The sequence below is a fragment of the Gobius niger genome (assembly GCF_951799975.1).
Source record: "Gobius niger genome assembly, chromosome: 9".
NCBI lineage: Eukaryota > Metazoa > Chordata > Actinopteri > Gobiiformes > Gobiidae > Gobius > Gobius niger.
In genome coordinates, this window is record NC_136860.1 from 19,115,287 (window position 1) to 19,137,165 (window position 21,879).

Here is a 21,879-nt window from a genome sequence, read left to right on the forward strand (position 1 = left end):
ATTTTGTGACGTGAGATCAGTGTTGTTACTTGGCCATGTTATTGTTATATTTATATATTAACGCTCTTGGAGTTTATTTGCGAATCAGATTCTGAGCAAGTAGCTCTAAATTAGCCAGTTGCTCTTTAAATGTTCATATGTTTTTTTTCTACGTAATAAGAGGAGGGCAAAAGCTAGTGTTTGGGTGTGTTGTGCGTGCGTGCGTGTGCGTGTGTACCATTATGTTTCTTAAATAGTAATACCAAAAAATTGTGCATTTTTTTGTAATTTACATTTTTGTAAACATTGAAATTAAAAGTTAATAAACATGACATTCTCTTTTGTGTAAAATCGTGCATCAACACTTACAGAGAATGATCAGCAGATGGCGGTATTTTGTCATTTATGATTGATGTACTGAAATAGTGTTGGGGTCTGTTTATTTGTGATTGTAATTTAGATTTCCTGATAGTTTTGCCACACACATTCTTGTCTGTGAAAGTGGAAGCTAGATCATATGGCAAGTTAGAAATATCATAAGTAACTGGTGATGAAAAAGCTTGCATGTTCTAGAAATAGGATCTTCTCAGATTACCAAAAGCCCATACTGGTGTAGATTAGCCAGATAGATAGATAGGTAGGTAGGTTGGTTGGCACCCTCCTGCATATTTACAGTCAACAAGTGACAGTCTCAGTGCCCTCATCAACAGTGCTGACATATAACAACACAAATCTATTCTTTAGGCAAAAGAGGAAACACATCCGTTCACCCTTCACCAAGAGAACAGAGACATTACAGCAGAGTATAGTTCATAGTTTTTTTTATTTTTATTTAACAATGAGGAAACGTCTAATCCAGATCTTTGGATTTCTGATCACGTCGCTGGGATGGTTCTTTGTCTTATGCACTATGGCCATGGACTATTGGAGGATAACTCAGCTTGGAGGCCAGGGAGGTTCCTTTATCATTAAAGTGGCCTGGTACTGGTCCAATCTGTGGAAGGACTGTTTCACTGACTCCACAGCCATCACCAACTGCAGAGACTATCCTGTCCTCTGGAGCGTTGCCAGTAAGTCTGTCTGAAGTGCATGGAGTAATGTGTTCCTTTATAGGAGTATTTCAAACTTGTACGAGTAATATTAATTCTATTGAACTTGTAACAACAATTTGTATATCAATTAGAAAATACTCTATTATTGGGGTATGGTTTAGTTTTCTATGCTACTTGCTGCTGCTATGTTACTTCTTCGGTGTTTATAAGGGACTACAGATACGAAGTTAACTGACTGCAAACCTTTTTTTTCACTAAATTGTATATGAACTTGTCACACTCTGAACAATAGCTGTCAATTTTTCTTCTTGCAGCTTATGTCCAAGGAGTCCGAGGATTACTCATGTGCGGCCTGACCATTGCATTTTTTGCAGTAGTGCTATGCTTTGTGGGCATGGAGTGCACGTATATCGGTGGATCTGAAGCAGTTAAGGACAAACTCGTTCTATCTGGAGCTGTCTTCCATTTTGTTGGAGGTGAGAAGTTGCCTTTATAAATCTCAGAAATGTTTACCAAGATTTCTTTGCAACAACACATCTTTACGTGCAGGTCTTTCAGATATTGCCGCTTACTGCTTGTACATCAACAGAGTTGCAAGGACAAGTTTTGCAGCCAGTTTAGCCCCAGGAGTATTAAGGTTAAGTTACTTATTATAATATCTAAAGCATACTTACTCATACTGTATATGTGATGGTCTCGGTGATTCTAGGTATGACTTAGGACCTCCAATATTTCTTGGACTGGTCGGATGCTTTCTCATCTACTTTGGAGCTGTGCTTTATGCTGTCTCTGTCTTCCGTGTCATCTGGCCTAAAAGGTAATGTATTTAATGATTCCTAAAAGGAATAAAGAAGTACAGCTATTTCAAAAGAATTACTTTAGTACAACAAATCACTAATAATGAATAAACTACGTGCACACACAGACCTAGAAACCCATAGCTACTACTACTACTTTAATATTACTACCATTGTTAGTAGCACAGAGGAAGTTAAACATTGTAGTGTCTTGTTATGTGACCCATTTCACACATCTCTCACACAGGCATTATCTTTTTACTGTTAGAAAGAAGTTCCAATGCTTCATATACAGTAACTTCACAACCATGTATTGTGTTTAACAGTCAAGTGGTGAATGTGTATGGGACGAACACCTACGCAGCCCCACGCTACCGTGGCCGATCCTTATACACTGGATACTACAGACCCTCAAGACAGTATGAGTATTATGGCTCAGGACGGTCCAGCAGCTCCAAGATCTCCATGCTATCTCGAACCACAGAGAAGATCTCACAGAGGGACGCATTTGTGTAGATGCTAAGTCAACATTTCATAATTTGTGCACATGTATGTCTATAAATATAAAAGGAAGATGATGAAAGTGATAGTCTGTAAGTTTGCAAAATGAGAGAGAGAGAGAGAGAGAGAGAGAGAGAGAGAGAGAGAGAGAGAGAGAGAGAGAGAGAGAGAGAGAGAGAGAGAGAGAGAGAGAGAGAGAGAGTCTCATTGGTCAAAGTTATGGCACCAGGGAATCAGATTAGTTGCTGAGATTAGTAAAGGGAGTAATTTTTTACTACTTATGTTGCATCAAGTTGCATGCCCAGACAGGCGTTCAATTTCAACAATCAATGCTACATTTGTAAAACATTTAGACTTAAAGGCTATCACTTAAGCTGAGTTCAGGTCTATGTCTAATTTCATGTCATCAGATGTTGTCATTTTTAAATGTAAGTCTGTTCACTTGTATCTGACTTGTTTACCGCTGTTGACTCCTTTTAAAGATCAAACCATGTTAACATGTTCTGATCTATGGTTTGTCCTGTTGTTTTAATAATAAAACAAAGAAAATTGTAGTGGTGTATTTTCTTTATTGTCAGTTATATACTATCAAGTGATAATAACTGATAGGTCCCACGTTCGATTCCCACCTGGACAGGGCCTTTCTGTGTGGAGTTTAAGTATCCCCTACCACTAAAAACATGTACAACAGGCCAGGATGAATGAGAGTGTGTTTGAGAGTGCGAGTGGGGGACAACGGATGTAAAATAAGGATACAATCCAGTATGTGTCTTCATTAACATGCACTGTCCCTACCAAATAATGAAGAAAAAATAATAATAAAAATGAATTCAAAAACGACGCATACATCTTATAATAGTAAAGATCCAACACTTACAGATCACTCTAAAAATCATTAGATACTTTATGAATGATCTTGTATTGAACACAGACTGTAGGTTTAGGTACCATGGCCCAGATATTCTAGTATATTGTGTTCCGGTATGTCCTCTGGTAACATTATAGTACAGATGGCTAATCGAAGTCATGCTATAAGCTCAGTGTAACTTAGTGTGAATAATTATAAATCAGCGTATACCCTTCCTAAATACCAGGGGTAGACCTCTGCCCCCTGCAACTTTAGTACAGCACTATTGTCCTTATCTGTCTTTTAAACATTTGCTTGCTTCTGTTTGATGACTTCTCTGTTTTAAGACATGTATTATCTTAAGAAACAGGAGCCAACCCAAAACATTGTGGCTGCAGCTGAAACTTGATGTTATGTGAAACCATGCGGGTCAGCTTGTGCATGGCATGGGGACTTCAGCGCGTCATGCAGGGTGACCTTTAGAAAGCAAACCATTCAAAGTTTCAGGCAAAACGTTCTGCCTCTTGCCACTTGTTTGTGTGTGTTTATGTGACATCAGAGGAGGGAACAGCCTTAGCCATTATTGTCAACCGGAGAAGCTAGTGCATTTGCGTGGCCTCTCTTTGTGTCTGACTAACTTATTAGCAAAGATGAAGTACAGAACGGTGGTGATGTACATGGAGATCGGATGCTTTGTGGTTTGCGTGGCAGGTTGGATTCTTGTCTGCTCTACGATGCCGACAGAAATATGGACATGGTCTGAGGTGGACAGTATAGTACTTACCACTTCAAACTACTTCTCAAACCTGTGGAAGGACTGCATATCTGACTCCACTGGTGTGTCAGACTGCAAGGGAATCCCATCCATGCTGGCAATAAACTGTAAGTAACAATATGGATAATTAGGATAACAAAAAAAATAACAAAACATGAACTGTTTCTTGACATTTTATTTCAAATTTAACTGTAGGGGATATCCACATGTGCCGGGCTCTCATCATTATTTCCATTATCTTGGCGTTCTTTGGATCAATCCTAGTCTTAGTGGGCATGAAGTGTACCAAAATTGGAGGTTCTGAGTTAGCAAATGCAAGAGTAAGCTTCGCTGGTGGGATGAATTTCCTTATTTCAGGTAAGCAATTTGGATAATCAATACAAGTTTTTTGTTTTGTTTTTTTGTTACTGTGAGTTAACTTATGATAATGTTTTCATTTTAGGGTTATCTTCTATGGTGGCCTTTTCATATTATGGGAATAAAATTAGATCAGAATTTCAAGACCCAACTTTCAGAGCTCAAAGGTAAGAACAGATGTTGCTTAATAAAACACATAATGTTATTCTGTAGATTACCTGATGTGTGCTTGCATTTGCCAGATTTGAAATAGGAGTTGGCGTCTTCATTGGCTGGGGAGGCTCCACTCTTCTTGTAGCTGGAGGCCTCATGATAAGTATTATATTAGGAATAGAAGGCTGTCGGTCCAGGTACATATTAACCCCTATTTGGTTTGGAAATTATTTGGATGATTTTTTTTAAATCTAACATTTGCAACCAAACAGGTCAGAGATGTACCCTGCTTTCCCGTTGCCGGAGGCCTACACAGTCGTTCCAACAAAGAAGAGCGTAGTGTCTTCTGCCCCGTCGGTTGTGACTGAGAGCCGGAAATCAAGGCTCAGCAGCAGTAACAGCAGAGCAAGCAGCCTATCTGGAATCAGTAGCACCACAAAGACAACAGCAACAAATGCATATGTGTGATGGATGCATAGGTATAATGTTGTAATATACATTTAATAAGCGTTCAAGGCTAAAAGGCTGTGAAATTACTTATTGTTCTTGTGAAGAAAAAAATGAGGATCCGCACAACTGTTAAGTCCCAGCTTTTTAATATAGCTCACCTAGTAGTGACATTTCGGGCACCAAGCCATTCTTCAGACAAATTATTATTCTTGTACCTTGCAAACTTAAAATAAATGTTAATTGTACACATAATTTGTGTGTGTGTTTTTTTTTTTATACAGTATGTGCACTGTAATAAACTTAACTCAGATCCAGTGTTTCCCACAGAATTCAACTGTGATTAAGGGGACTTCGACAAGCTGATTTCAATATTTTCTGTCAATATAGTTTTCGGTGTACAAATGTGACTTTTTGCCTAATTTAATCTACAGTTCCTTCATGGTTAATAGTTTAATTTTATATTCATGATGATCCTTTAATGAGCAAATTCTGCCCTTTTTTTAGGCCATGGGGGAGAAAATGACTAAAGGGAGGATCAAGGTGTCCAGTTGGAGGCACTGGGAACAATGTTCATATAAACTTTTAAAACAACTTGTGTTTAATCAAGAAAGAGCGATGTGAGGTCTAATTTTGTAGGGTTATTTTTGAAAAAAAACAATACAAACCGATGCTTGACTGTCACAAGCAAATAATGTGGAATGGAATTAATCGATTAAATGAATGCAACAACAATCAATGACTGAAGGCCAAATGAGGAATTAGACATCATTTCCGCCACGCACATACCTTGCACTAAAGGCATGCAAATAAACAGTTGATAGGCTCTTTTGCTGCCGTGGCTCCTCTCTGTTGAACCAATGGAGAGGGGCGGGATTGTCCATGCGCTCCAGCCAATCACAGCGCCCCACGACCGGTCGGCTGCGGACGGCTTCCTCGCTCTGACAGCCTGGGAGCCCGTGCTAGCTGTCAACACATGGGACATTTGGAGAAATTTCATGACCGGCGAAACATTAATCTACATATTTTTCAATTCTACACTAGGCTACACAGTTACGACCGCGCACCTCCGCATGTCAAGCGTTAACTATGGTTTCCATCCACCAGGCGGCTCACAAGATACTGAATTATATCCCTTATCTCCTTGTTCTGATTGACATGAGGTATCAAGGTAAGGAAGTTAAGTATTGTAGGAAAAAAAAAGACAAGAAAACCCCCCGATGTGGCTGTCGTTAGAAGGGCATGGTTTTTTACTATAATACTTTTTTTTTTACAGACTGCACTGGACTGAAAGCTGAACATGCAACTTTTTCGAAACTTAGGCTAGCTCGAGTTCTGAAACTTGTCGAATACAAACAACCCGATAACACGATCTCACCAACCGTGGATCTATTATGGCTGCAACCTATTTTGATCAGAGCGTTTACTGCATAAGGAGACCCAAACGAAGACTTTACTAACCAGTCACGGAACGGTCAAAGAGCCGAGAGAGCGAGAGCTGCGTGTGGCTCTCTGAAACTAGAGTGTGTATGCGTAGCGCTGGTTGAGCTAAATCAATACTGTTGGCTAATGCTAATGATCGATGCTTTATTACATTTTAAAGCAGTTCACTTAATACATTACGAAACATGACGTGTAGGTGTAAAGTTGACTGACCTCTTTGAGTACTTTTCATGATTTCTTTGATCACGTGTTTGCGGATAGTTTAGTTTATTTATGTTATGTTTTGCTGTTCAGACTGTCTCTATTCATCTCTATGTGCCATTATCTCTATGTGCCATTAGTATGATCAATATAGCTACAACACAGACATACATCAGTTTTGCACTGTCAGTGTTGAAGAGCTTTCAAGGAGAATTACAAATACTGATGTCTTCGTTGTAATGAATGTGATCTGTCTTATGTGTATCCCAGGAGTGAAATGTGGCAGAGATGGCAGTGTGGACAATCACATGGAAATGGGAAAGAAGCTGCTTGCCGCTGGACAGCTTGCAGATGCTCTGTCACACTTTCATGCTGCTGTGGGTAAGTGAAACACCTATGCAATCCAAAAATGCCTATAGCTTGTCTTATTGTCTTATTATTATTTGTCACATTTGTTTTGTTTTTTCCAGATGGGGATCCAAAGAATTATTTGGCCTATTACAGAAGAGCCACTGTCTACTTAGCATTGGGAAAGTCGAAATCTGCTTTGCCGGATCTGACCAAAGTCATTGAGCTAAAACCAGACTTCACATCTGTAAGTTTTCCATACTCGCTTTTCTCACCCACTGTGATTGCGAATGTTGCAGTATCTGCATGAAATTTCTATTCACTTTACTATTCATGGTGTTATTATATTATCATGTTGTAAACTGTTGTCAGTAGCAATGGAAATGTAAAAGTAAAGCCTCCGCCTGAGTAAAGAATCTAAACTATGACTGGGAAAATAGGTCATTATACCAGCTGTTTAACGTGTTTATCGACTACTTAAAAACACTGACTTGTTTTCAACCCATTAGGCGCGGCTACAGAGAGGAAATCTTCTTCTGAAACATGGAAAACTAGATGAGGCAGAAAGTGACTTTAAGACTGTGGTGAGTCCAATAATAGTCTATTCAAATTGTCTGAGATTAAGACAGGCTAGATAAGCAGGAAGTAAAATGACCAGAAGGTGTCACTGTTGATCTGCAAAGCAATTTTAGTGGTCTTGAATCATCAGAAAGTCATATTTTTTTTAAATATTGTTCTGTTTTCTTTCAAGATAAGAATGACTTTGTAAACTATGAGTAAATCAGTCTATATAATTGTACAAAGTTAATTAATTTCAAAACTTCCTGTTGAGACTCATGACTGCTGAGATTTTTTTTTGATAAACATTGATTGGTTTCATCCATTATGTCATGAGATATGGCCAGTAGTACTAGTGTGTTGCCATGTCAGCGTCTTATACTCACCCAGGGCAATGCCTCATGTTTATGTTCTTAACACTGTCTGTCTGAACAGCCTCTCATGCAAGATGTTAGTTAAATTATATTGACATTTATCATGGAGCTAACATTCGTAGCAAATGCTAAAAATCCAAACTAATTCAGAAAGGGTATAAAAAACAGACATATCTTGCTTTGTTCTGTAACAGTTGAAGTCCAACCCCAGCGACAAAGAAGAAAGTGAAGCCCAAAGTCAGCTGAAAAAGTCTGATGAAATTCAGAGGCTTACAGCAGAGGCACACGGGAGCTTCAAGAACAAAGACTATGTAACAGCTGCATCCCAGCTTGACACTATCATTGAGGTAAGGGATGTAACCACCAATTTGTTTTGCAAAAACAATGTTGTTATATCCATCTTCTTATAGACTTGTGTCTGGGATGCGAGTTCCCGTGAGATGCGAGCCGAGTGCTTCATTCAAATGGGAGAGATGTGGAAAGCTGCCACTGACCTAAAAGCTGCTTCTAAATTAAAGAGTGACAATACACAGGCCTTCTACAAACTCAGCACCATCTACTATAACCTCGGAGACCACGAGCTGTCCCTCAAGTGAGTGGTGCCTCGGCATTCAATTGAAACTTCAGTCCAAGTCTTGTCAAAATGGATGTTAGGGGACCACCATTTTAAAATAAATCAGTCACAAAAGAAGTGAAGTGGTGCTTTAAGCTAAATTGCATATCAAATTAAGGCCCTTTTGTAACAATGGGGGCAAAGAAATCTGGACCTATCTTTCAAAAGTATATACACGACATACAGGGTACTAAAGTCCTGGACAAAAATCTGTATTAAGTGTCATTACCCTTTTTTTTTTCCATTTTTATTTTATTTATTTTTTAATTTAATATGGACATAGCAATTACATTGGACAAACCAGATGCATTGTTTAAAGTGTTATAGCACATGTGCTAACACCTTCAACACCTGTCCACAGGAGGCTTTCAGGTTACAAAAGATAAAACGCATTAATAAACATGACAAGGCACATTTAGTTGTGCATTTTCATAACTTGCCATGAAACAATTGATTACAACACTGACGTCTACATTGGGGTAGAAATATTTTTTTCCCATCTTACAATGGTACTCATATCTTCAACCCAAATAGTGGCTACAAATGTATTCATTTATTTTTATTTTGATGGGTAGTGTCCTTTGATTATATTGCTATTGCTATCATTGCGCATTGGCTAAACTTGCTCACAAACGAATTGTTCTTCTGTACATTTTGATCATCTATCTGCAGTGAAGTCCGGGAGTGTCTAAAGTTGGATCCTGATCACAAACAGTGTTACAGCCACTACAAGCAGGTCAAGAAGCTCAACAAACAGATCCAGTCTGCAGAGGAACTCCTCAAAGAGCAGAGGTACAGTGTGTGTGAGTGTATGTGTGTGTGCGCGTGAGTGTGTGTGTGAGTATGTGTATGTGCGCTCTAAGAGGTCTATACTTGTGTAAATATATAATACCATAGCCTCTGTATACTCAGGATTGCATCAGCTGTTGACCGACTATATCTTTATCCTCAAGCAATTTGCCGTCTTTGGCTCCCAAACATCTGTGGAAATCCTGTTAGGTCGTGAATTGATGTTGATGCCGCTTCGTATCTGGAGGACATAACATTTCACATTAATTGGCTCACAAGATAGTGTTATGGTTATATGGTGCAATGACTGGGCTTTTACTTGCGCTGAAAAACCTTGGTGGTTGTGATGTATATTTGCAGTTGGATTTTTTTAACCAGCAGCGGCGCAAGACATTTGTCCCAGGAGGGTCACATGGGGTGCTAAGGCTAAGTTATTCCATGGGGGTGCCAACAAAACATAACACACATAATAAAAATGCGTGCACACTCGTATGCATAATATGCTGTTCACTACTGCACCCGAGCGCACAAACAGCACTGTGTAGTGAAGGAGGATGGTCTGTGGACCTGCCTTTCTGTCCAGCGTGCACCAAGGAGCCTCTGCAGAATTGTTTTATGTCAAACATGTGCGCCAGAGAAGCAGATCCTTCTTAATGTGTGGCCCCGCCGCAATCTCCCCTCACATCCGCATCGTAGAGCCATATACGCTTTAGCATGAACAACTTTAGCATGAACGCTATCACACTGTTAATGCTAAAGTTGAGCTTAATTAACAGGCTGATGATGCTGAAGACTCAAAAACATGAGGGAAGGGCAACAAGTCAAGTTCATGTGTGAATTATATCGCTCTTGTGTGCGTAATTTCCCTGCCCAGACTTTGGCTCACCACTGGAGAACTTGATCCGTTTTTGTGCTTTGGGTTCAGCTGGGCACACGTCGCTGTATCAAAAGTGCACAATAATAACTGGCTGATTTCTATTCAGAGCCAGTGGAGCAGTGTCTAGCTTTATAATGTTAGCTTAACTTCAGCTCATTGACCAAATCTAGTGAACAACTGTAATATGACCCTGAGGTCAGGCTCAGTCCATACTACTGCTGTCGCAGAGCATGTGCTCGGGACAATGTCCCCTGTCCTACACACTCCTTTTCACATTCAGTCAGTGATGACCGAAGAATCTTTATAGAGAGAACTAGTTCTCCTATGATTTAGTGGCTAAAATCCTTGTCAGTGCTTTGACAAATTCAGGGGTTGCTCTTTGCAACTCTACATCAGGACTTCTCTGGAGGACATCAAATATCTCCAAGAAGCGCCATATAAGTTGAGACCATTTACCATATGTCAGCAATGATACGTAGGGCAGCACATTATTCCAAATTATTGTTATCGCAATATCAGGCGGAGATAAATTCAGTTCACAAAATCACTAAGATCCTCTGTCTGACTTATTTACACATATTTTTTGTGAACATATATTGAAAGTTTAATCATAATTTTTTACCATTTTTATCTTGTTTTGGTCCTGATAAGTTTTTTGGGATTTCTTTAGACACAAGTTGATAGCATAAACAGTTTGCATGTGGAATGTTCTGTGCTGGTTTAAGTAAAGCACTAATATTGTTACCAGAATATTCATGACAGTTCTCGAATGTTGTTTTTCTCATATTGTGCGTCCCAAGGTCATAAGATAAAGCTCCAGTAGACCGACACACTTGATTGCAAACCCACTGTTTCACCTTTTTCAATTTCACAAGTTCAGAACACACATTCTATGACATATTTCTATGTCGGAAGCATTTTTTTTTTTTTCTTCAGTTCTCGCATACCTTTTGTGAATCAAAGCCAAAATCTCACGCCTTGTCTTTGAGATTTGTCTAATGCAGCCATTCCCAAAGTCTGGGACATTGCGGCCCCCTTAGGGATCTGAAAATCTCTCAGAGTGCCCCAATGATAATATATTTACTCTATTCAAAAGAATTTGTTAGTTTTTTGCAACTAAAAGGATATAAAAAGCAGCATCTAGTAATGACTGTAAGTTAAATACTTGTGATTGTGGTACAATGTAGTAAATAAATGCGCATTTCCTTTCAAAATCATTTCTTTTTTTTAATGTACTTGTTTTGTAGACAAGCTTTGCCCTGGACCCCTCTTTGGAAACCACTGGTCTAATGGATACACAAACCAACAGAAACCTATATTGTGACACTAGGGAAGTTGCATACATGTTATATCTCTGTATTATCCTCTTTCAGATATGAAGAAGCTGTAAGCAAATATGAGGCAGTGATGACGACCGAGCCCAACGTGCATCACTTCACTCTCTTCGCCCAGCAGCGCATCTGTCACGCCCTGGTGCAGGTGAGGTCCCTCGCTACTGCCGTATGACACACTCCACCACTCAGGGAATGCATCAACAGTGTCTGTTTACATTACTGTGCCGTGTTGAGCAGAGCCAGCAGTCCACCCGAGCTGTGACTGTGTGCACTCAAGTCCTGCAGTCTGAGCCCGACAATGTGGACGTGCTGAAAGACAGAGCCGAGGCATACATCCAGGACCAGCAGTATGAGGAGGGTAGGTCACACGGAGCAGCACAGTCCCATTTGTGTTGAATAACATTGTGTATGGTACTGTTAGGGCTTTGAGTAGCTTAACATCATCTGTTAAACCCGTCTCTATTAAATCCGTAAATGAACCTGCTACTTGTAATTTGTTGACAAAGGTGTGATGGTAAAAGCTCCACTACTCTAAACGCCATTACAGATGACGACTTGAACTACCCCTCTCTTTGAAGTTGTGGTCTTTGCTTGCTAAAAATTTAAAGGTGAAAAAGCAATATAAAAATAACTACTTAATATAATAATTTTCATTTCAAGTGTTTTATTTAAAACGATGCAGCTCTTTATCTTCAACACCACATTTGTTACCCATTCTTGGTTGACAGTGCAGGCAGGCACAGCATATCATGTTGTCACAAATCCTTTAATAGCAAAGGGATTAACTCATAGGGATAAACAATGGCTTTTTGCTATCATTGTCACGCAGTGTTCTGTAATGGCAGATGGTAAAATCCATATGAATACTTTATCTTCTTGCCATCATTTTATCTGCCCGTTATTTTTCCCTGACCATTTTTTTTTTTAAGTGTTCTTGTTCTTGCTATGTTCAATTGTCAATCAAGTGATTCAGCAACACTTGTCACGATGTCTTAAAAAATATGACAACTAATGAATATTCTTAGCCATTTACAGCTTATATTTGTCAGGTGATTTATTTTTGATTCGGTTCTCTAGGTGAAAATTAGATCAAGTATCTTTTTTACAACAAAAAATACTGGGCCAATGCTGCCTGTAAGAATTGCTGTAAGTTTCAGCATTTCAGCATTTGAAGTTATATTTCAATAACTATTTGTTAAAATTGACATACACTGCATGCACAGTTGTATGGTCAAAAAACTCACTTGCGTAATAAATGTGCATGCAGTGTATATTTATTTGATAGCAATTCAGCTTTTCAAATTTAAGGAGACAAATGATGTTTAAAACTAACCTGGCTAACACCATGCTGCTGTGTGCGCTCGAATTATTTCGAACTGCACAACAGCCTGGGGACAATGGCCCAAATTTTTCGGTGGATTTGGGAACCAATCACAGAGCGAGGAGGGACGCAAGACGATGACGCACTATTCGATATACGGAAGCTTGTAGTTTATTTACGGATAAAAAAAAAAAAAGTTTATTTACGGATCAAACATGACAGCAGCAGACACGATGGTATTTTTCGATCAAGCTTTAGACCTTGTTCTAAATAATTTAGCTCAAAAGTTTACAGTGGGTACGTCATACGTCATCTCATACGATGATACGATTGGCCATGGCTACGTGCAGACGCATGATAGACTTTTTTTTTTTTTTCGTATCGCCCAATGAACGACTATTGACGATCGTAAACCACACCTCTCCTACGAGAAAATGAATTGGTGGTCCCCAGACTAAATATCACTTGTGATTTTAGTCTGGTGTTAGCCAGGCTAGTTTAAAACACTAATAAAAGTACATTTATTGTAGCTTAAAGGAATAGGCCACCGTTTTTATATACTAAGATATGTTCTTACCTCACTTTAGTCGAGTTAATATATCCCCGTCTGGTCATTGTCCGCGCGCTCTGTCACGCAAACGGAGCACATACGCAGCCTCTCCCATATGTGACATAGCTCCGAAAAAGCTCACGATAGAAGCTACCAAGCTCTTCCACGTGTTCCCTATTTAAATAAAGTTACGTGAAGTGTTTTCATGCGAAGTATATTTACACAGAAATGTAACGTGTCGATTTTATAAGCAAATAAAAAGGGGGACTATATTGTGAGGCGTAATGATACGAGGAGTAAAACGTCCGCGCAGTAACTCCTAAAGGTTATTGACGGAAGTGAGCGGGGGAAGTCTTTAGGAGTTACTACGCGGACGTTTTACTCCTCGTATCATTACGCCTCACAATATAGTCCCCCTTTTTATTTGCTTATAAAATCGACACGTTACATTTCTGTGTAAATATACTTCGCATGAAAACACTTCACGTAACTTTATTTAAATAGGGAACACGTGGAAGAGCTTGGTAGCTTCTATCGTGAGCTTTTTCGGAGCTATGTCACATATGGGAGAGGCTGCGTATGTGCTCCGTTTGCGTGACAGAGCGCGCGGACAATGACCAGACGGGGATATATTAACTCGACTAAAGTGAGGTAAGAACATATCTTAGTATATAAAAACGGTGGCCTATTCCTTTAACGTAGAGCTGGGTTTGCTTGCTGCCTCTGGTTACTTGGCTCACCAGCGTGCAATGCTCTTATTACCACCGTGTGAACACATCAGCAGGTGGGAATGCCAGGCGCCACGGCGAGGGCTTTTAAACTGTCAGAACCCATGGGTGGTTTTCACCCCACTACACCTTACAGGGTAAACAATCCTCAAACGTGCGCACTCAAACAGCCCAGAGCTTCTGCCAAATGATCTGAAGGTTCGCTGGTTTACTGGTTGGCGGAAAGTGCTTTTTTTTAATGATGACAGAAAAATTATGGAGGATTTCAATGGTGTTTAAATGAAGAGGTTTGGAGTGTTGAGGGTTGTGTTTGTTTGCTCTCTCACTTACCAAAATACAACAGACTAAGTATTTCTGTTTGTTTCTAGCCGTCAAGGACTTCGAGAGTGCTGCAAAGCTGAATGAGAATGACCGTGAAATCAAAGAAGGCCTGGAAAAAGCTCGAAGGCTGCTCAAACAGTCTCAGAAAAAAGATTACTACAAAATTTTGGGAGTCAAAAGGTGGGTTCAGTATTACTCATTGATATACCCCTCACCTGGAGTCGGTTCTTTACCCAAGTGATAATGTCTCCCCTGAGTAGGACAGCACAGAAAAAGGAGATTATCAAAGCCTACAGGAAACTAGCCCAACAGTGGCACCCGGACAACTTCCAAGATCCAGATGAGAAAAAGAACGCAGAGAAGAAGTTCATTGACATTGCTCGGGCTAAAGAGGTCCTCACAAATCCAGGTAAAATATTGAAAATATATATTAGGTTCAACTTGGTGTAAAAATACAGTAACATACGCTGCTCAAACCAAATCTTACCATAGGACCTTGTGATTTCCACTGTGACAATAACAGTGGTCTAGAAAATGCTGAGTATCTTTCTTAAGAAAATAAGTAAGGGAGTTTACATTACGGTATTATTGCTACTGCCTTTGTTTATTTTCTTTCAGGGGTCTGAATTTTTTGGCTTTGGAATGCAATATAATGGCAAAAGTTACTCTTTTTTAATGTGCCCTCTCGGTACTTGACAAAGTGCAAGGGTGTTTTTTGACCATATACAAAGAAAAGTTTGTATGAATTTGATTTTAACATGAAATATACTTCAGTTTGCACAGACATAGTATTATTATGTCTGTGCAAACTGAAGTATATTTCAAGTTAAAATCAAATCGAAATCCGGAAATGTTTTGATCCCACACTTCTGTAGATCATTTCCACCAGGTTATCCCCAAGTGGAGATAGAAAAAGCGCAAAGTGCCGAATTATACGATTCTAACCTTTTCCCATTAGAATAAAATTGGAGTTTTAATCATCGCTACAGCAACACTGTGAAAAATATGGCATAGGTGTGATCGCCTTTTTGATCAGAACGACCAAATAGAGTTTTTCCTGATTATTTATTGTCAACATACAAATTTGCTCCATCCTGTAGAAGGTGCAATGGCACCTAATTTGAATTTATCCAAATGAAAGGGTTGAGGACTGGGACTTTAACAACTGATAAAAGATTTCTAAAAATCAGACTTCATATACGCATACGAGAAATTCTTGGTACAGTTTTACTTTATGAAGAACTTTTGAAGGTCCACTTCCCTCGATTATTTTCCCCCAAAGTAGCCATTGGAGATAGATTTTGTACGACATTTAAAAAATGGTGGATTCCCGCTTTGCAGGCTTTCATCAAAAATGGCCGTCATCCAATATGGCGTAGATACCATTGACATATTACTATTTTTTGCTCAACTTTCCATGATGTACATCTGTACCAACTTTTGTGATTCTATGGCAAACTTTATTTTTGGCCAGGTGTCTCACAGTGTTAAAAAAAACTGAGGTTGGTGCTATACGTTTAAGTGTGACATCACACCCAATAATTAGCTACCAAACTGCTGAGAGTTCCATAGATAAACACAACAAACACAACAAAAACCACAACATCATCTGAATCTGATAAAAGGCCAACTGTTTACACCTTTCGAACAATATAGCTCAACATTTCTCCAGGTAATATGAAGATATTTTTATATTTAAAATAAGCCTTGTTGTGTATGGAAAAAAAAAAAGAAGATAATTAATGCCAGAAAAGCATTACTAAAAAGAGTGGAAAAAGAGTGGTGCGCACTGAATGCTCTCTCATCGAATGCAATTTCTCCATCTGTGAGATCAATGAAGTATCATCTTATCTTATCTTAAAGGAATAGGCCACCGTTTTTACATACTAAGATATGTTCTTAGCTCACTTTAGTCGAGTTAATATATCCCCGTCTGGTCTTTGTCCGTGCGCTCTGTCACGCAAACGGAGCACATACACAGCCTCTCCCACATGTCACATAGCTCCGAAAAAGCTCACGATAGAAGCTACCAAGCTCTTCCACGTGTTCCCTATTTAAATAAAGTTACGTGAAGTGTTTTCATGCGAAGTATATTTACCCAGAAATGTAGCATGTCGATTTTATAAGCAAATAAAAAGGGGGACTATATTGTGAGGCGTAATGATACGAGGAGCACAGCGTCCGCGTAGTAACTCTTAAAGACTTCCCCCGCTCACTTCCGTCAATAACCTTTAGGAGTTACTGCGCGGACGTTTTACTGCTCGTATCATTACGCCTCACAATATAGTCCCCCTTTTTATTTGCTTATAAAATCGACATGCTACATTTCTGTGTAAATATACTTCGCATGAAAACACTTCACGTAACTTTATTTAAATAGGGAACACGTGGAAGAGCTTGGTAGCTTCTATCGTGAGCTTTTTCGGAGCTATGTAACATGTGGGAGAGGCTGCGTATGTGCTCCGTTTGCGTGACAGGGCGCGCGGACAAAGACCAGACGGGGATATATTAACACGTCTAAAGTGAGGTAAGAACATATCTTAGTATGTAAAAACGGTGGCCTATTCCTTTAATGAAAATCCAAAGTAAATGTAATATTTCATTGTGATCAGATGTTTAAAAAGATCCTTGTAGTCGGCTCTTCAACAGATTCAAGTCAGCTAAATCCCATCATAGTGAATAGGGCTAAAGTTCAGTTGGACCCGGAAGTAGAGCAATTACATCATTACTTAGCAAACGTATCACGCCAATTTTTAGAAAGATTGTAAGATTTGGAAATATATTGGATTTGAATTTTGGGCCAAAGTTAGTTTTCGTCAATGTTCGCTGTGTGACATTTATGACGTGTGAAAGAATAATAATATTCCAATACGAAAACAATGTTTCCCTATTAGGGTCCCTAAACTATATACTGTATTTTTGAAAGTGTATGTCTTAGTATTCCTTCCTCATGGTCGGGGTCCTGGGTCCCTCTCAGTCGCCCACTGATTTGTTTTTTTTGGGCTCTGTACAATTACAATGTTGATTTTTGCATTACATTTGGTCACAGGACGTGCATTAGTGAGTGTTTTAGGGGTGTCAGTTCATTTTTCTAATACATGTGTACATGCACAACAAAAGGGGTGCATGAGTTATTTTGTGTGCTCTGCTCACTGCTACAGAATTATAAGAGCCCCTTCGTCGGCTCTGATGGCGCTTGGGCCTAATAATTATAATAAAATAATTTTCTACCCCTAGTCTTATAACAAGATAAACCTTGGATACATACAGTCAGTGTTTGGAATAACGCCGTTTAAAAGAACGGCGTTAGGTAACGGCGTTATTTTTTCAGTAACGGAGTAATCTAATTCATTACTCTCCTCGTCGTTACAACGCCGTTATCGTTACTGGGTAAACAAAGTGGCACGTTACAATTGGGCTGAATGAAGCGCCGCGGTGTCAGCATGGGGAGAGCAGTGGAGAGGGTGGGCGGAGTCTGACGGAGCAGAACACGCACATCTGACTGTCCGTGCAGAGTACTGCATCGCGCTCTCTGCTCCATAAACTACTTGTGTCCCCGACCCGCGGCTTGTCATCCCCACAGCGCGGTGCAGCCGCAGGGGAGAATCAAGTTGGTGATCATTGATCAGTAGTGTTGGAACTTATTTTTAACCCAAAGACGCAGTGGACGCGGTGGAGACACGTCTTTCTCCCTCTCTCTCTCTCAGCGCCTTTCTTCTTCCTCTCTCCCCGCTCTCCGCTCCATAGAACAGTGCAAGGCCACTAACCTTCTGGGGCATGTAAACTTATATTTGCTGTCGATTGTTTCACGGAGAGACATCATGCTTGTGCGTAAAGTCTGCCCTGATCGTTGGCACATGTTACTCTTGTTCCTCCCCATTCTCTTTGAATACGGCCATATTCCTACATTAATAAAACAGCGGCGCAAATACAATACCACTCAGTCACAGGGGCCTCCCCCACTCACCCCCCATTCAGTTCATTCAGTTACTATGAACATCTTTGAACATCTTTGAACACCTGTCTGTTCTAACCATTTCAATTGACTTGTGAAAACAGCAACAACAAAAAAACAAAATTCTTTGACATATAGCAACACAAATAGTTACTTTCCCTGGTAACGAGTTACTTTTATTATAGAGTAATTCAGTTACTAACTCAGTTACTTTTTGGAACAAGTAGTGAGTAACTATAACTAATTACTTTTTAAAAGTAACGTTCCCAACACTGCATACAGTATAATAGAACACGTTTTGGTTTGTACTAATATTGAAAGGACTGTTATTTGAATTTTTACTGTTATGATGCTGTTTGGAACTTGGAGATTGAAATCAATCGTGTGCCATTGCAGAGATGAGAGAGAAGTTTGACCACGGAGAAGACCCCATGGACCCAGAGAGTCAGCAAGGCCAAAACTTCCATCAGCACTTCCACGGCGGCTTCCCCGGATCTCAGGGATTCAACCCATTCGGATCAGGAAATTTCCACTTCAAGTTCAACTACAACTGATGAGCTGAACTGTGTGGATGTTCATATCATTGTCCCTATTGGAAAGAGGTTATATTGAACAGTTGAACATGGCATAAGAAGTGATGAGACTGATGTGGACCACTGTGATGGCCTTATTAAAGATGTGGCGTTTGTTAAGACAACCCCGATCATTTAGGTGTTTTAGGTTTTTTGTTCAATATGTCAAGGAAAAGGAATACTGGAATTTACGTGTCAAATGTCAGTGTGTATACAGGAATATACACTGTCTATTTTTCTATATGTGGAGGTTTCTAAACAAGAATTATTTATGCACTTTAAATAAAGTATTGTTTAATTTACTTTTGATAAAGTTGTATGTTCTGAATAAAACATGTTCAATGGAAAAAAAGGATCATTACAAAAGTGTTGGTCACTTTGTGTGTTCACCCCACGGACCACACAATTACAAACATTTGTAATGTTTTGTACAAAAGATTTATTCTTCCCCGCAGACTTTGGTACAAACACTGGGATTTGACACAGCACAGTGAAGGATACGTGCCCTGAGACCAGTCCTGTTGCCCCGTAACAATCCTGTTTAAGAAAACAAACTGAGCAGCAGCGCCATCTTATTCCTGAGTAAATACTGGTTTAACAACACATTAATACTTATATATGTAAACATTTTAATAAGTTAAGAAATAAATTCAAAATTGTGTTTATCATGTAGCAGTGTGTTTAACCTCACTCCAGCTTTTATTTTTGCATAATGTACACTGTGGTTTAGATGGTGATGTGGTTAGTTACAGTGCAGGACTTGGTAAATCACTTCTGTTTTACTGCAGTTATTGTATTGGGTGTCACTATGGCTCCTTTTTCAAGACAAACTTGTACTCTGTTTACCTGAATATCTCTTATCCTCCCAGATGAGGAGCTAATACTTCATAGCTATGTTGTTTGGAAATGTTTTCAAGATTCGCAGGTGCCCTGTGTGCAAATGATGCAGCTGTTTCCTTTTCAGCGGTATGACAGATACTAAAGTTCATCTCGCAGGATATCTGCAGCACAAGAAGATGAAAGAAAAAACGAAAAAGCATGAGTACAGGGCGGGACATTCATTTTGGAGTTTCTGATGAAGAAACAGCATTTGCATTGACACAAAACAGACCTTTTGGTTGTGAGGATGAGCTGTGTTTTTCAGATATCGTCTCTTGTTTTCCTTGCACTTGTTTTAGTAACTGCTTGATTTCGTTGTCATATTCAACCCACTCAGGCACAATTCTCGCTGCCGCTGTGAGCTTTGGCTCCTTCGTCTTTGGGTTATTGCACTGTGAGAAAAACAGACGAGAAGTATCAGTCAAGCAATCAGTGCCACTTTGCACCAACCAGTCTAATCCCTAGCACTGTCTGTGCTGTGCATTTGGACATAATGTGATTTTCAATTCTGTTAAAAGGACATTAGAGCACGCCTTGTGTCTGAATTACAAAGTGCTGTCCTAAACCACAATGAGACAATGCTTCCTATTCCAGTCGACTGGAGCCCGTCCAGTAATTCTCTAAATTAGTTTAGGAGACTGCAGGATTGCTCCACAGTAGCCTCCTAAATGTCAAGTGTCTCATGGATGTTCGTGGGTGAAAATGTATAGCACTTCCTTTTGTCTATAGCTACTAACAAGGAATACAATACAAGTCAGGGCTATTAACAGATCCATATACTGCATCATGAAGCTTTATGTTCATTCAAGAATAAATGTTAAATGTTACATAAAAAAGAGAAAGTACACATTATGTCCTGCAGTAAACAGACAGTTGGTATCTGTAAGTACATAGCCTTTTTGATACTTACCAAGTCGATAGTTTTAGCTGTTGCTTTGGATGTGTCATCACACCACGTCTCACACCACAGCCACTCCTGTGGCAGAGACTTGATTGCCACCTGATGGATCATGTTGTTTGGAAGATCCTAAAAATGCACATAACACAAATACATGTTAACTTTTCTCCAGACACAATTGATATAACACATTTAGTAGAGTTACCTGATCAAGGTTGGACAGACTATTTGGGTCTTGACTTAATGCTTGATACTGGCCACGTAATCTGTCCCCAGCGGCAATCTTACGAAACTTCTTCAAATCCACCACATAAAGTGCACTGGTAATAAAGGGGAAACCAGTGTGAGATAATCAAAGCCTTTAGAAAACCTGAACAGGAAAGTCTATTATGGGCTAAAAATGTATGTCTTCAACAACAATGAAACCCCACAGCTGTTGTACTTACCATCACATTCTAATAAGTAAGGATATGCAAAAATACTTTATATGAGAAACCACAGTTCATGCTCAATACAGATCATAACAAAGACAATCAAACACATCCTGTTTTTACATCTTTTGAAGCAGAAAAAGCTAAACCTTAGCTTATAAGGCCGGTTTCAAAATCACTTATGTATGTGGAACAGTTAATTTTCCGTGTTAAAAAAAAAGGAACATGCTGTCATGTGTCCTCAACAGGTAATGAATAATTTCTTGGCAAGAGATACAAAATCTAGGCCAGAATGTACCCAAAGTGAAAGATGTATTTTTCACAAACATGATGCTCTCGCTGTGTGGTGTCTTTTTGGCATGTGTACTGGCACAATAAAAAACATGCATCAAATTCCCCAAAACAACGATGGTCTAGTGTGTAAGGCAGCTGCACATATGGCGGAACACCGTTCTATCCTCAACATTGAGGTTTGAGCCCCAGCACCAATAATCTGCTTTTCACCACCCCCTTTTACACTGAATTGTCCTGTCTAGTAAAACCTTTATTTTTAATACCCAAAGTACTGAAAAGGATTTGCTCAATACTGAATATTTACTCAATAATGTTCATGGATTGGTTGGGGACAAGATATGATGGGTGTATTAAAGTTGAAATTACCTTTAATAATAATTAAAATTATAATAATACAATGATGATGTATAAAGTTGTTATATCTATGGTGGATTATAAAAATAATAATGCATTAGCTTTATCATTCAATTACCATTCAGTCTAGG

At 39.3% G+C, this 21,879-nt stretch overlaps 4 protein-coding genes across 5 annotated transcripts in view; 3 read left to right on the plus strand and 1 right to left on the minus strand.

The window, feature by feature from the left end:
• Positions 1–817: 817 nt before the first annotated feature.
• Positions 818–2,344, plus strand: LOC306967870 (claudin-10-like; the record flags this gene model as incomplete). The annotated part of the gene is made up of 5 exons (XM_079563063.1): positions 818–1,049; positions 1,346–1,507; positions 1,581–1,668; positions 1,741–1,848; positions 2,155–2,344. 5 exons carry the CDS (start codon positions 818–820, stop codon positions 2,342–2,344), a joined length of 780 nt encoding a protein of 259 aa, XP_079419189.1.
• Positions 2,345–3,826: 1,482 nt separating this feature from the next.
• LOC306967688 (claudin-10-like) lies at positions 3,827–4,929 on the plus strand (the record flags this gene model as incomplete). Its single annotated transcript, XM_079562794.1, has 5 exons — positions 3,827–4,058; positions 4,147–4,308; positions 4,394–4,475; positions 4,551–4,658; positions 4,734–4,929. 5 exons carry the CDS (start codon positions 3,827–3,829, stop codon positions 4,927–4,929), a joined length of 780 nt encoding a protein of 259 aa, XP_079418920.1.
• An 897-nt stretch (positions 4,930–5,826) lies between these two features.
• On the plus strand, positions 5,827–19,101 carry dnajc3a (DnaJ (Hsp40) homolog, subfamily C, member 3a). The gene is made up of 12 exons (XM_079563233.1): positions 5,827–6,079; positions 6,823–6,933; positions 7,023–7,147; positions 7,410–7,484; positions 8,027–8,179; positions 8,243–8,424; positions 9,118–9,237; positions 11,485–11,590; positions 11,683–11,803; positions 14,413–14,545; positions 14,626–14,774; positions 18,717–19,101. The coding sequence occupies exons 1-12, from the start codon at positions 5,998–6,000 to the stop codon at positions 18,872–18,874; spliced, it is 1,515 nt and encodes a 504-aa protein (XP_079419359.1). The 5' UTR covers positions 5,827–5,997; the 3' UTR covers positions 18,875–19,101.
• Positions 19,102–19,262: 161 nt separating this feature from the next.
• The window catches only part of uggt2 (UDP-glucose glycoprotein glucosyltransferase 2), a 28,103-nt gene continuing 25,486 nt past the window's right edge, over positions 19,263–21,879 (minus strand). Inside the window, exons 37-40 of one of the 2 annotated variants that reach the window (XM_079563212.1) lie at positions 20,875–20,989; positions 20,682–20,798; positions 20,004–20,163; positions 19,263–19,893 (exon numbers count right to left, since the gene is read on the minus strand). In XM_079563212.1, the coding sequence (XP_079419338.1) occupies positions 19,871–19,893; positions 20,004–20,163; positions 20,682–20,798; positions 20,875–20,989 (415 nt within the window). In that variant the 3' untranslated portion in view covers positions 19,263–19,870. The remainder of the gene's footprint in view (positions 19,894–20,003; positions 20,164–20,681; positions 20,799–20,874; positions 20,990–21,879) is intronic. The other variant, XM_079563211.1, reaches the window with a different exon arrangement.

Excerpts from the sequence above, each read along its gene's own strand:
- dnajc3a (XM_079563233.1), top strand. The coding sequence starts at position 5,998 with ATGGTTTCCATCCACCAGGCGGCTCACAAGATACTGAATTATATCCCT. Across the intron at positions 7,485-8,026 it reads AAAGTGACTTTAAGACTGTG|TTGAAGTCCAACCCCAGCGA; the intron begins GTGAGTCCAATA and ends GTTCTGTAACAG. Across the intron at positions 9,238-11,484 it reads GAACTCCTCAAAGAGCAGAG|ATATGAAGAAGCTGTAAGCA; the intron begins GTACAGTGTGTG and ends ATCCTCTTTCAG.